General features: G+C 48.8%; 1 protein-coding gene across 4 annotated transcripts in view; it reads right to left on the bottom strand.

Annotated features, from left to right (window-relative positions):
* The window catches only part of LOC116968153 (mucosa-associated lymphoid tissue lymphoma translocation protein 1-like), a 90,698-nt gene that overhangs the window by 48,179 nt on the left and 27,971 nt on the right, over positions 1–14,548 (bottom strand). For 2 of the 4 annotated variants that reach the window (XM_033014782.1, XM_033014784.1), the window contains exon 2: positions 13,705–13,826. The exons of 1 other annotated variant lie outside the window; for it this stretch is intronic. In XM_033014782.1, coding sequence (XP_032870673.1) covers positions 13,705–13,826 — 122 coding nt within the window. Of the gene's footprint in view, positions 1–13,704; positions 13,827–14,548 lie in introns of those variants that run through there. One more of the 4 variants, XM_033014785.1, reaches the window with a different exon arrangement.

Below are 14,548 nucleotides of genomic sequence, written 5' to 3'. Positions count from 1 at the left end.
TAAGATGCGGAGCGTTCAACGGCCCCGACCACGGGTGAACAAAGAGGAAGATGATTGAACTTCACCACCTTCCATCACAGTGAGGAATGTGGATCCCGCTGTGGTGGACGTTTATGTTAAATTTCATTTTATGTGGCTGTGTGTATTGTTACGTTTCACTGTGTATGGCTGCATGGTAACTCAAATATCACTCTACCTCAATTGGTGCATGTGACAATAAATTTGAACTTGAACTTCTCACCTCTGTGGTAAATCTCTGGAATTTTTGACCCAAGACAGCTGCGATCATTGGCCTCATTGAAAGCGGAAGTAGACTCATTTTTGAAAGATGTTGGAATTGAGGCCACGAGGGACCAGCTCAGTGGAGAGGTTGAGGCCAAGGGTAGATCAGCCCTGATTATACTGAATGGTAGGATAGGCTTGAGGGGCCGAGTGGCCTACTCCTGCTCCTATTCTCGTGTTCTTGATAGGTTTTGATGGAACGCTCGAGGTGCTGTACATATGGCTTGACAGACAACATCAATGTGGCTCGAAAACAGGAGCAATAAGCCTTCCACCCTTCAATAAAAAGTTGGCTTCACGAAAATATTACAGAGGGGGGAAAAAAAGTCAGAGTGCGGGAGTAACTCAGTGGGTCAGGCAGCTTCTCTGGGGAACATGGATGGGTCACCTTTCAAAGGTTCAATGGTCAATTTAATGTCACGTGTACCAATTAAGGTACAGTGAAACTCAAATTACTTTTTAGGTCAAGTGGGAGAATCAATCTGAACAAGGGTCTCCAACACAAAACATCACCTGTTCATGTTCTCCAGAGATGCTGCCTGAACCTGCTGAGTTACTCCAGCACTTTGTGTGTTTTTGTTTTGTGAACCAGCATCTGCAGTTCCTTGTTGCTACTATTTATTTGAGGGAGTGAATTATTTACATGAAGGATTCTGCTTCGAAACTTGGATGAAGAAGGGTCTCGACCCGAAAGGCCACCCATTCCTTCTCTCCAGAGGTCCCGCTGAGTTACTCCAGTACTTTGTGCCTACTCTAGGTTTAAACCAGCATCTGCAGTTCCTTCCTACACAATTTGTTGGATGTGTACATTTATGGATGCCTTGCGATTGTGAAATGTGCCCTTTAAGGAAAGTATTTTAATTCCTTTAAAAGTTAGCTCATTGATTATTTTTAAATCCATATACACTTGCGGTGGGGGGGGGGGGGGGAATTCACATAATTAAAGCAGCATGCCTCGACCCAGTTGCTGAGTCTATGAGTAATCGTGGCATCATTGGGAATTTCCGCGTGCCACTATGCTGAGGTGGCGTATGGGGAAAGGCAGACTTACAATAGCTTTATGCCAAGCATCAGAGAAACTTGCTCACCATTAGTAATATCAGGCTATGAGCCTGCCGTTCTTTGGTAAATTGACACCTCCACCAAGGCAGGTATATCAAACTCCCTTCTGATGTGGTCCTGTATGTATCTTACCAGAAGATAAGACACAAAATGCTGGAGTAACTCAGGCATGTGGACAGGCAGATTCTCTGTATAGAAGGAATGGGTGACGTTTCGGGTCGAGACACCTTCTTCAGACTGAAAGTCAGGGGAGAGGGGAACGAGGGATATGGAAGGCTAAGGTGTAGATACGAGAGATACGGTTCATTGCCAACACTGCGTCAGACACTTTTTTTTTAATCGATGGTGCTGAAACAGCCGTGACAGGTTAACTTTCATCTCTGCCTGAGCAGTCCCAGAAAACTGTGTTCAATCCTGAGCTCTGGTCCCATCTGTGTAGAGTTTGCACGTTCCCCGTGTGACCAGGCCTTTACGTGTAGGAAGGGGCTGCAGATGCTGGTTTAAACGGAAGTTGGACACAAAAAGCTGGAGTAACTTAGCGGGTCAGACAGCATCTCTGGAGAAAATGAATAGGTGACGTTTCGGGTCTGAAGAAAGGTCTCAACTCGAAACATTTTGTGTCCATCTTCAGTCTTGCCAATATCTTTCCACTACGTACCACTCTCATATCTGCCTCATCTACCACAATGCCAACTATCACATTCCACCACCTTTTGTGGAACAAAATGACTTTCTCTGTGCTTCTTCTTCAAACTTTGGTCCTCTCAATTTAAAGCTTTGCCCTCTAGTCTTTGACATTTCACATCCTCGGAAAAAGGTTCTGACTGTCCACCCTATGCCTTCCATAGGGCGGCATGGAGGCGCAGCGGTAGAGTTGCTGCCTTACAGCGCCACAGACCCAGGTTTGGTCCTGAACACAGGTGCTGTCTGTACGGAGTTTGTACGTTCTCCCCGTGACCTGCGTGGGTTTTCTCCGGGAGCTCCGATTTCCTCCCACACTCCAAAGACGTACAGGTTTGCAGGCTAATTGGCTTGGTGTAATTGTAATTATAATTGTCCCTAGTGTGTGTAGGATAGTGTTAGTGTGCGGGGATCGCTGGTCGAAGTGAGCTCGGTGGGCCGAAGGGCCTGTTTCCGTGCTGTACCTCTAAACTAAACTATATATACTCTACCCAGGTTTCCTCTCAGCCACAGAAAACAATCCAAGTTCAGACAACCTCTCCTTATAGCTAATTATTAGAAAATTAAAAATTGTTTAATTACAATTAAATCTTGGGTCCCTATCTTTGAGTTTTTTACTTGTTGTATTCAGGCATTCAGTGCTCTAACACAACTATCTGGTTAAAATAGACAATAAACTATAGGTGCAGGAGTAGGCCATTCGGCCGTTCAAGCCAGCTGTGATCAGCCATTCACTGTGATCATCCACAATCAGTACCCCGTTCCTGCCTTCTCACCATATCCCCTGACTACGCTATCTTTAAGAGCTCTATCTAACTCTCTCGTGAAATCATCCAGAGAATTGGCCTCCACTGCCATCTGAGGCAGAGAATTCCTTCCTCATTAAACGTCAACTTTACTCTAGTTTTGACATCACGCAAAACAAAACATACAAGATTTATCTCGTGACTATCATAAAGAGGAAGGGAAGTTGAGTGGGAGGGGGGAGAGCTTTTTTTGTCGTATCTTTATAGTTTCCAATATCCACACAATAGTCATAGTGATACAGCATGGCAACAGGCACTTCGACCCAACTTGCCCACATCAGCCAACATGTCCAAGCCACACTAGTCCCACCTGCCTGCATTAGGCAGCAAACCTATCCTATCCATGTAACTGTTTTTAAATGTCCGATAGTCAAGATTCAAGATATTCAAGAGAGTTTATTGTCATGTGTCCCAGATAGGACAATGACATTCTTGCTTTGCTTCAGCACAACAGAATATAGTAGGCATGAATAAATACAGAACATATCAGTGTGTCCATATACCATTGAATATATATATATACTAGACCAAGGGCAGACCCGTTGGGTCTGCTCCCCCAACGCAGCCGTTCCCTACCCGTAGCCCCCACGGGAGACGTGGTCCTCCAACTCAAGCGGCTCAGGAATGAGCAGTGCGGCTGTTTTTAAATGGCGTCTTTGAGGCGAGATGCGGGCGCCAGCAGCCGTTATGGTCACTGGCCAGCAGGAGGCGACAAAATGAGTGAGTGGGGGGGGGGGGGGGGGGGGAAGAAGGATTTGATTAAAAACGTGTACTTAAACACGACGAAATGTAATGAGGAGCGGATACTTAGAAAGAAAAGTGAAATCTCTACCGAAATGGAAAAGATCTCGGCGATTGAGCGTCTGGATTCGGCGTGGCAATGAATCAAAGGCAGAAAGGCAGCCGGACAGCAGGCGCAGCGGACAGCAGGCGGCAGCCACAGAGTTTTAATAGTATACTAGACCAAGTGCAGACCCGTTGGGTCTGTTTCCCCAACGGCGTTTGGGGGGGGGGGGGGGGGTGAGAAGAGGGAGGGAGGGGAGAGGAGGAGGAGGAAACAGGATAGATTTGGGAGGGAAAGGAGGAGCGGGGTAGGGGGTGAGAGATGGGGAGGAGAGAGATGTGGGGGAGGGGGGGTGGGGAAGGTGGGGAGGAGGGAGGGAGGGAGGGGGAGAGGGGTGGGGGAGAGAGGGGAAAGAGTGGGGAGGGAGAGTGGAGGGGAAGGTGGAGAGAAGTGGAAGAGTGGGGAGGTAGTGAGGGAGAGGGGTAGGGGGAGTGATGGAAGAGGGACGGAGGCTAGGGGGAAGGGGGTGGGGGCGGAGAGGGAAGGGGGTGGGGGTAGAGAGGGAAGGGGGGTGGGGGAGAGAGGGATGGGAGAGGGAGAGGGGTGAGGAGAGGGAGAGGGGGAGGAGGAAGGGGGAGAGAAGTGGAAGAGGGGGAGGGAGGGAGGGGGTTGAGGGGGTAGCGGGAGTGGAGGAAGAGAGCCGGGGGAGTGGTGGAAGAGGGACAGAGGGGTAGGGGAAGGGGTGGGGGAGAGAGGGGAAGGGAGGGGAAGAGAGAGGGGTGGGGGTGGGAGAGGCGTGAGGTAAGGGGATAGAAGTGGAAGAGTGGGGAGGGAGGGGTAGGGGGAGTGGTGAAAGAGGGACAGAGGGGTAGGGGGAAGGGTGTGGTGGTAGAGAGGGAAGGGGGGTGGGGGAGAGAAGGATGGGTGGGAGAGGGAGAGGGGTGATGAGAGGGAAACATAGAAAGGGGGGCTGCGGCATCACACTCACATTAACCACCCCCCAAACACACAGGTAGGGGGAGGGGAGGTGAGAAGAGGGGTGGGAGGGGAGAGGAGGAGGAAGAGGAAACGGGACAGATTTGGGAGGGAAAGGAGAGCGGGGTAGGAGGTGAGAGAGGGGGATCGGGAGGAGAGAGACGTGGGGGAGGGGGGATGGGAGGAGGGGGAGGATGGAGGATGGCGGGAGGGGAGAGGGGTGGGGGGGGAGAGAGGGGAAGGAGTGGGGAGAGAGGAGGGGGAAGGGGGAGAGAAGTGGAAGAGTGGGGAGGGAGGAGGAGAGGGGTAGTGGGAGTGATGGAAGAGGGACAGAGGGGTAGCGGGAAGGGTGCGGGGGGAGAGGGAAGGGGGTGGGGTTAGAGAGGAAGGGGGGTTGGGGGAGAGAGGGAAGGGGGGTGGGGGAGGGATGAGGAGCAGGGAGAGGGGGAGAGGAGTGGGAGGGAGGGAGGGAGGGGTAGAGGGTAGAGGGGTAGCGGGGAGTGGTGGAAGAGGGACGGGGGAGTGGTGGAAGAGGAACAGAGGGGTAAGAGGAAGGGGTGGGGGAGAGAGGGAAAGGGAGGGGAAGAGAGAGGGGTGGGCGGGAGGGAGAGGGTGGAGTAAGGGGAGAGAAGTGGAAAGAGTGGGGAGGGAGGGGGTAGGGGGAGTGGTGGAAGAGGGACAGAGGGGTAGGGGAAGGGGGCGGGGGGAGAGAGGGAAGGGGGTGGAGTAGAGAGGGAAGGGGGGTGGGGGAGAGAGGGATGGGTGGGAGAGGGAGAGGGGTGAGGAGAGGGAAGCATAGAAACATAGAAATTAAGTGCAGGGGTAGGCCATTCGGCCCTTGGAGCCTGCACCACCATTCAATATGATCATGGCTGATCATCCAACTCAGTATCCTGTACCTGCCTTCTCTCCATACCCCCTGATCCCTTTAGCCACAAGGGCCACATCTAACTCCCTCTTAAGTTCCGATTGGGCATATGTGAACATTGGGCATTGTGACATCACACGATGGAACGTTCACCAGGGGCTGGGGCTGGGGCTGCTTCTATGGGTGAGAAGCCAGTTTATTTTTGAAATATGGGGGGGGGGGGGGGGGATTTGATTAAAAACGTGCACTTAAACACGACGAAATGTAATGAGGAGCGGATACTTAGAAAGAAAAGTGAAATCTCTACCGAAATGGAAAAGATGTCGGCGATTCTGCGTCTGGTTTCGGAGTTGCAGTGAATCAAAGGAAGAAATGCAGCCGGCAGCCGTCCATGTAAATGGATCCATTCCGATTGGACATCTGCGAGCATTGGGCATTGTGATTGGACATCTGCGAGCATTGGGCATTGTGACATCACACGATGGAAACTAATCAAAAGGAAGAAAGGCAGCCCGACGGATGGCAGGCGACAGGCACAGTTTTATATATTAGATAGATAGATAGATAGATAGATATAGATAGATAGATAGATAGATAGATAGATAGATAGATAGATAAGAATAGAATAGATAGATATATATATATATATACACACACACATAAATAATCAGATAAAGGCCAATGGGCTATTAATGTTCAGAGCTTTGTTTGAGTTGAGTTTAATAGCCTGATGGCTGTGGGGAAGCAGCTATTCCTGAACCTGAATGTTGCAGATTTCAGGCTCCTGTACCTTCTACCTGAAGGCAGCGGGGAGATGAGTGTGTGGCCAGGATGGTGTGGTTCCTTGCCTCAACTACCTCTTTTGGTAGCTCGATCCATACACCCACCTTTGTGTGTAAGAAGCTACCCCTCCAATTCCTATTGAATTTTTCCCCTTCATCTTAAACCTATGTCCTCTGGTCCTCGATTCCCCTGCTCTGAGCAAGAGACTCTCTGCATCTACCCGATCTTTTCCTCTCATGATTTTATACACCTTCATAAGATTACCCTTCATCTGCGTTCCAAGGAATAAAGTACCAGCCTACTCAACCTTTCCCAACAGCTCTGACCCTCGAGTCCTGGCAACATCCTTGTAAATCTTCTCTGTACCCTTTCCAGCTTGACAACATCTTTGCAATAACATGATGCCCAGAATGATGTCCCAAAGGTCTTCAAATTAATTAGGTTGCGTGGGAAGGAATTACAAATGCTCGTTTACACCGAAGATAGACACAAAATGACAAAGTTGAATGTTAAACTATTTTGAGCCAAAGGGGGAATTTTGATGAGTAACTAGGCATCCTAACCATGAATGGGAAGGAACCTCAGATGCTGGTTTACACCGAAGATGGATACAAAATGTTGGAGTAACTCAGCGGGTCAGGCAGCATCTCTGGAGAAAAGGAATAGGTGACATAGAAACATAGAAAATAGGTGCAGGAGTAGGCCATTCCACCCTTCGAGCCTGCACCGCCATTCAATATGATCATGGCTGATCATCCAACTCAGTATCCTGTACCTGCCTTCTCTCCATATCCCCTGATCCCTTTAGCCACAAGGGCCACATCTAACTCCCTCTTAAATATAGCCAATGAACTTGCCTCAACTACCTTCTGTGGCAGAGAATTCCAGAGATTCACCACTCTCTGTGTGAAAAATGTTTTCCTCATCTCGGTCCTAAAAGATTTCCCCCTTATCCTTAAACTGTGATGTTTCGGGTTGAGACCCTTCTTCAGCTTTCGACCCGAAACGTCACCTATTCCTTTGGCTGCCTGACTCCAGCATTTTGTGTCTAACTGCACTTTGAGCGTCTCGACTGCTACGAGATATGGAGCAGCCGGCATGACTTCAGTCTGAACTTCCTCTCCAGTCTAGACTGTACATAATAGATTTGCTGCTTTACAGAACCATAGACCCGGGTTCGGTCCTGAGCACAGGTGCTGTCTGTACGGAGCTTGTACGTTCTCCCCGTGACCACGTGGGTTTTCTCCGGGTGCACCGGTTTCCTCCCACATCCCAAAGACGTATAGGTTTGTTGGTTTTGGTAAAATTGTAGTGTGTTGGATAGTGCTAGTGTATGGGGATTACTGGTCGGCGCGGACTCGGTGGGTCGAAGGGCCTGTTTCCGCACTGTATCTCTAAACTAAACTAAAACTCAGTGGGACAGGCAACATCTCTGGAGGGATGGATTATTCATGTTGAAAGAAGCCCCACGGCCCAACTTGTCCAAGCTGACCAAGATGTTGAAGCTCGTCACATTTGCCTGCATTTGGCCCATATTCTTCGATACCTTTTCTATCCATGTACCTGTCCAAATGTCTTTTAAATCCTGTTATTGTACCCACCTCATTACACAGAGGTGCAGTGGTAGAGTTGCTGCCTTGCTGCGCTTACAGCCCCAGAGACCCGGGTTCGATCCTATCTACGGGTTCTGTCTGTACGGAGTTTGCACGTTCTCCCCCTGACCGCGTGGGTTTTCTCCGAGATCTTCGGTTTCCTCCCACACTCCAAAGACGTACAGGTTTCTAGGTTAATTGGCTTTGTATGAATGTTAAATTGTCCCTAGTGTGTGCTAATGTGCAGGGATCGCTGGTCGGCGTGGACTCGGTGGGCCGAAGGGCCTGTTTCTGCGCTGTATCTCAAAACGAATCTAAACAAAACAAAATCATCATCTGGTGCGGCAACATCGATGGAGCGAAGGAAATAGCCAACGTTTCGTCCCGAAACGTTGCCTCTTTCCTTCGCTCCATAGATGCAGCCGCACCCGCTGAGTTTCTCCAGCACTTTTGTCTACCTTCGATTTTCCAGCATCTGTAGTTCCTTCTTGAACAAAAACACCAACTGGCAGCTTGGTCCATATACCCACCACCCTCTGTGTGAAGAAGTTAATGGCATTTCACAGTAGCTTGGGTTAAACTCAGTCCAAAATGCGACCAACCAGGCAAGCAAATTAAATACAGCACTATTTGAGGAAGGACATCCTTGTCATTGAGGCAGTACAGCGTAGGTTCACGAGATTAATCCCTGGGATGGCGGGACTGTCATACGAGGAAAGATTGAAAAGACTAGGCGTGTATTCACTGGAGTTTAGAAGGATGAGGGGGATCTTATAGAAACATATAAAATTATAAAAGGACTGGGCAAGCTAGATGCAGGAAAAATGTTCCCAATGTTGGGCGAGTCCAGTACCAGGGGCCACAGGCTTAGAATAAAGGGGAGGCCATTTAAGACTGAGGTGAGAAAAAAACATTTTCACACAGAGAGTTGTGAATTTATGTAATTCCTTGCCACGGAGGGCAGTGGAGGCCAAATCACTGAATGGATTTAAGAGAGAGTTAGATAGAGCTCTAGGGGCTAGTGGAATCAAGGGATATGGGGAGAAGGCAGGTACGGGTTATTGACAGGGGACGATCAGCCATGATCACAATGAATGGCGGTGCTGGCTTGAAGGGCCGAATGGCCTTCTCCTGCACCTATTTTCTATGTTTCTATGTTTCTATTGCCTAAAGGCTGGTGATCTTGAAGCAGCTAAAATAGAACAGGTTCTAGAGTCGGAAATGGAATGGAAATGTTGATGGCAGTGTCGAAGTGAAAGTGATGCTTTGCCATGGGGGTGCTTGCCCACCTCTAAACATTAGCTCATCTCAGTCCATTTTTTCACTAGCAAGAGCTCCAAAGTTTACAGTTACGCAGCAGGAAAATGGGGTTGAGAGAGAAAAATAGATAAGCCACGATGGAATGGTTGAGTTGGCTCCATGGGCAGAATGACCTAATTCTGCTCCAATGTCTTATGGTCCTACTTGGCAATTGTGCCAACAAACTACTCATCTGTACCACTGGGACACAGGGACCCAGAGTCCATTAAACCATTCATAAAACCCATTATATCATGTGCCTTTTCTCCATTTAGTTTAGTTTAGGTTATGGCAATAGACAACAGACAATAGGTGCAGGAGTAGGCCATTCGGCCCTACGAGCCAGCACCGCCATTCAATGTGATCATGGCTGATCATCCACAATCAGTACCCCGCTCCTGCCTTCTCCCCATATCCCCTGACTCCGCTATTTTTAAGAGCCCTATCTAGCTCTCTCTTGAAAGCATCCAGAGAACCCGCCTCCACCGCCCTCTGAGGCAGAGAATTCCACAGACTCACCACTCTCTGTGAGAAAAAGTGTTTTCTCATCTCCGTTCCAAATAGCTTACTCCTTATTCGTAAACTGTGGCCCCTGGTTCTGGACTCCCCCAACATCGGGAACATGTTTCCTGCCTCTAGTGTGTCCAAGCCCTTAACAATCTTAAATGTTTCGATGAGATACCCTCTCATCCTTCTAAACTCCAGAGCTCTATCTAACTCTCTCTAGAGAAACAGCGCCCTTTAGCCCACTGAGTCCACACTGACCCGCGATTCCTGCACATTAACAGTACCTGACACAATTTTACTTTTATACCAAGCCAATTAACCTACAAACCTGCGCGTCTTTGGAGTGCGGGAGGAAACCGAAGATCAGGGAGAAAACCCACGCAGGTCACGGGGAGAACGTACAGACAAGCACCCGTAGTCAGGATTGAACCCGGGTCTCTGGCGCTGAAAGGCAGCAGATCTACCGCTGCGCCACTGTGCTGCCTACTTTACCCACTTGATTCAGAAAAGTTATCACCCTTGCGTAATCCTAGGCTTGATGTTTTAACTCAGCCAGTTATATGTACAGCAGGAGAGGAAAGAAGTGATAGAAAATCCAGTTAGTTAAACGTGCCTTCGCTATGAGGAACTTCATACCACAACAGCCTCAGACTCGTCAATAATACAGATGTTACATGGAGATTTTCAGTTTATTCTAAGTGAGGTTTGGTTTTAGTTCATTTAGAGACTGCGCGGAAACAGGCCCTTCGGCCCACCGGGTCCGCGCCGACCAGCGATCCCCGCACATTAACACTACCCTACACACATTAGGGGAAATTTACATTTACACCAAGGCAATTTACCTACAAACCTGTACGTCTTTGGAGTGTGGGAGGAAAGCGAAGATCTTGGAGAAAACCTACGCAGGTCACGGGGAGAACGTACAAACTCCGTACAGACAGCACTCATGGTCAGGATCGAACCCGGGTCTCCGGCGCTGTAAGGCAGCAACCGTGCAGCAAGTCTAATAAGTGTGTCGTCGGAACCGGGGCTCCCGGAGAAAACCCACGTGGTCAATGTGCTTGCCTGGGGCATCTCAGGTCTTTCCACTGCTCTGCCCTCCTTTAAGACTAATCTTAAAATCACACGATGAAGACTTTACTGACCTGTTCTAATATTCGTGCCTTTGTTAACAGTTTTGTGCCTTGCACAAATGCAGGCTGTGTGTTGTTTGTGTGGATACAGGGAGTTGCATCGTCTCTAGAGGTAGGTACTTTTGAGGAGAGATGACGTTTCCTGTAAAACTAACCGATTGGAATAAGCTGTGCAACAGGCTCTATTTATACATTTGGTCAGGACATTGTCACAGTGGCACAGCGGTAGAGTTGCTGCCTCACAGCTCAAGAGACCAGTGTTCGATCCTGACCATGGGTGCTGTCTGTACGGAGTTTGTACGTTCTCCCAGTGACCATGTGGGTTTCCTTCTGGTGCTCCGGTTTCGTCCCACGTTCCAAAGACATGTCGGTTTGCAGGTTATATGGTTTCGGTAAACTATAATAAAAAGCCCCTAGTGTGTAGGATAGCGCTAGTATATGGTGGTAGGCGTGGAATCGGTGGGCCGAAGGGCCTGTTTCTGCTCTGTATCTCAAAAGTCAATGTCTACAGCAAAGAAAAGGTCCTGTCACTACATGCTGGGCTGGCCCTTCAGAACAGAAATCCCAAGCCAACACTTCAAATGATACTGTGTGTAGGGGAGGAACTGCAGATGCTGGTTTAAACCAAAGACTGGCACAAAATGCTGGAGTAACTCAGCGGGACAGGCAGCATCTCTGGAGATAAGGAATAGGTGACGTTTCGGGTGGAGACCCTTCTTCAGATTGAGAGTCAGGGGTAAGGGAAATGAGAGATATGATCAGTACGCAGGACAATGAATGGACGATTTGCAGAAAGCAATGAAAATCAAGGAAATGTGGAGCTCACAATGCTCCATTGTTGGCTGTGGGCTAGGTGATAACGAGTTAATTGTAGCTTTCTGTCATCTGTGCAACTAGAGTTCCGGGCAGACCCAGGCAAAGCTGCACCTTGCCAAGATTTTCCTTAATTTATGCAACTTCGGAGAGGACAAGGGGCGGAAATGAGCCTCGGAGGCATGAACTCATTCATTTACAGCCGTCTACCACAAACTCGGCTGAGTAGACTTAGTGAATTAAGTAGGACTGGAACAGCTCCACGGTCAACAGTCATTGAAATTCAGGACCGTCTCTTTGAAAGAAAGTTGTAATCTTAGCTTAGAGATACAGCACGGAAACTGTCCCAGAGAGTCCATGCCGAGCATGGATGACCCGTTCACCCTAGTACTACTTCATCTCACTTTCCCCATCCACTCCCTTCACACTGGGAGCAATGTACAGGGGGACAATTAGCCTACAATCCCGCTTGTCTTTCAGATGACAGTGGGAGGAGACCAGAGAACCAAGAGGAAACCCACACACAGTCACAAGGAGAACATGCAGACTCCACACAGTCAGCAGCTGAGGGCAGGATTGAACCCGGGTCAAATTGTGAACATCATCGAATGTTGTTTAATTTACTAATGTTAAAGGCACAGAAATGTGAAAACGCACACCTCCAGATTCAGGGACAGTTTCTTCCGAGTTATTATCAGGCAACTGAACCGTTGTCTCAGAGTGCAGTTCTCATTGTACCCCATCTACCTCACTGGAGACCTTTAAGCTATCTTTAATTGGATTTAATCTTGCACTAAACGTTATACCATTTATTCTGTATCTGTACACGGTGGACAACTAGATTGCAGTCATGTACAGTCTTTTCACTGACTGGTTAGCAGACAACAAAAAGCCTTTCACTGTACCTCAGTACACGTGACAATAAACTAAACTAAACTAAATAGCGGCAAATTAATTTCATTACTCTTTGGACAATTTGGAGAATGTTAAAGGCATTATGTGGGTTGGGTGAGATGTAAGTTTATGATTATAAGTGATGGCCACTATGGAAAAGCAAAAGTGTATTTGAAATAAGCTTCATCAAAACCTTCACATGGTTTAGACTGGTGAGGCATCGCAATGTTCATTGTTGGGCAGAAGCAGTGGGAGATGAGGTGCTTTCATTTACTCAGAAACATAGTCGAAAAGGAGGCGGCACGGTGGCGCAGCGGTAGAGTTGCTGCCTCACAGCGCCAGAGGCCCAGGTTCGATCCTGACTACGGCCTCTGTCTGTAGTGAGTTTGTACGTTCTCCCTCCCCCCCCCCACCCCCCCCACACTCATAAGGCGTGCAGGTTTGAAGGTAAATTGGCTTCGGTAAAATTGCAAATTGTCCCTACTGCATAGGGTAGTGCCAGTGAACGGGCCGATTGCTGGTCGGAACGGATTTGGCGGGCCGAAGACCCTGTATCCACACTTGATCTCCAACGTGCGCAGTGAATGGTTGACGATGAAGCAAAATAGATCACGGTTTAATGGATCTGGAGACATTCTGAGTCAAATAACAAATAGAAAGATAGAAACATAGAAAATAGGTGCAGGAGGAGGCCACTCGGCCCTTCGAGCCAGCACCGCCATTCATTGTGATCATGGCTGATCGTCCCCTGTCAATAACCCGCGCCTGCCTTCTCCCCATATTCCTTGACTCCACTAGCCCCTAGAGCTCTATCTAACTCTCTCTTAAATCCATCCAGTGACTTGGCCTCCACTGCCCTCTGTGGCAGGGAATTCCACAAATTCACAACTCTCTGGGTGAAAAAGTTTTTTCCCACCTCAGTCTTAAATGACCTCCCCTTTATTCTAAGACTGTGGCCCCTGGTTCTGGACTCGCCCAACATTGGGAACATTTTTCCTGCATCTAGCTTGTCCAGTCCTTTTATAATTTTATATGTTTAAATAAGATCCCCCCCCCCCCCCTCTCATCCTTCTAAACTCCAGTGAATACAAGCCTAGTCTTTTCAATCTTTCCTCATATGACAGTCCCGCCACCCCAGGGATCAATCTCGTGAGCCTACGCTGCACTGCCTCAATCACAAGGATGTCCTTCCTCAAATTAGGAGACCAAAAATAACATTGCTTACCTCCTCCTTGCCTTCAAACCATTGGTACTGTAGTGCGGTGGGCCCTATGGCAGAGCATTGAAGAGTGACAGGACAGCCAGCCGGGACAGAGGCACACTCGGGTTCTTTTGTGATGACAATACCTGCGGAGAGACATTTTTCTCCCATAAATCAGAGTCGGATTGCAACAACGCCGAACGAACGAGCTTCCAACCACTAGGACTTCCACTCTTGGTTCCCAATGGTCAACTTGAGTCAGCCAATTCCAACATTTTCATCGTGTAGTTCCATCAAGGATCTATCAGTTGGCCAAAGGTCTGCCCCTTAAACCAGAGACCTGGGTTCGATCCTGACCTCTGGTGCTGTCTGTACAGAGTTTGCACGTTCTCCCCGTGACCTGCCTCGGGTTTTCTCCGGATGCTCCGGTTTCCACGCACACGCCAAAGACTTGTAACAATCAGTACCCCGTTCCTGCCTTCTCCCCATATCCCCTGACTCCGCTATTTTTAAGAGCCCTATCTAGCTCTCTCTTGAAAGCATCCAGAGAACCGGCCTCCACCTCCTGAGGCAGAGAATTCCACAGACTCAAAACTCTCTGTAACAGCTGATAAATATGAAGGGAACCTGTTTATATGCACAAGACAAGGAACTGCGGATGCTGGACTCTAAAGCAAAATACAAAGGTCTGGAGAAACTCAGCAGGTGAGGCAACATCTGTGGAGGCAATGGACAGACGACGTTTCGGGTTGAGATTGGAATCTGAAGAAAGTCTCCTGACCCGAAACATCGCCTGTCAGCCTGAAGAAGGGGCTCAACCTCTAACGTTTTCTGTCCATACCCTCCACAGATGCCGCCTGACCCGCAG

The sequence above is a fragment of the Amblyraja radiata genome, chromosome X (genome assembly GCF_010909765.2).
Source record: "Amblyraja radiata isolate CabotCenter1 chromosome X, sAmbRad1.1.pri, whole genome shotgun sequence".
NCBI classification, from domain to species: domain Eukaryota; kingdom Metazoa; phylum Chordata; class Chondrichthyes; order Rajiformes; family Rajidae; genus Amblyraja; species Amblyraja radiata.
Note: the sequence above shows the minus strand (reverse complement) of the source record. Positions and strands in the feature narration are given on the sequence as shown.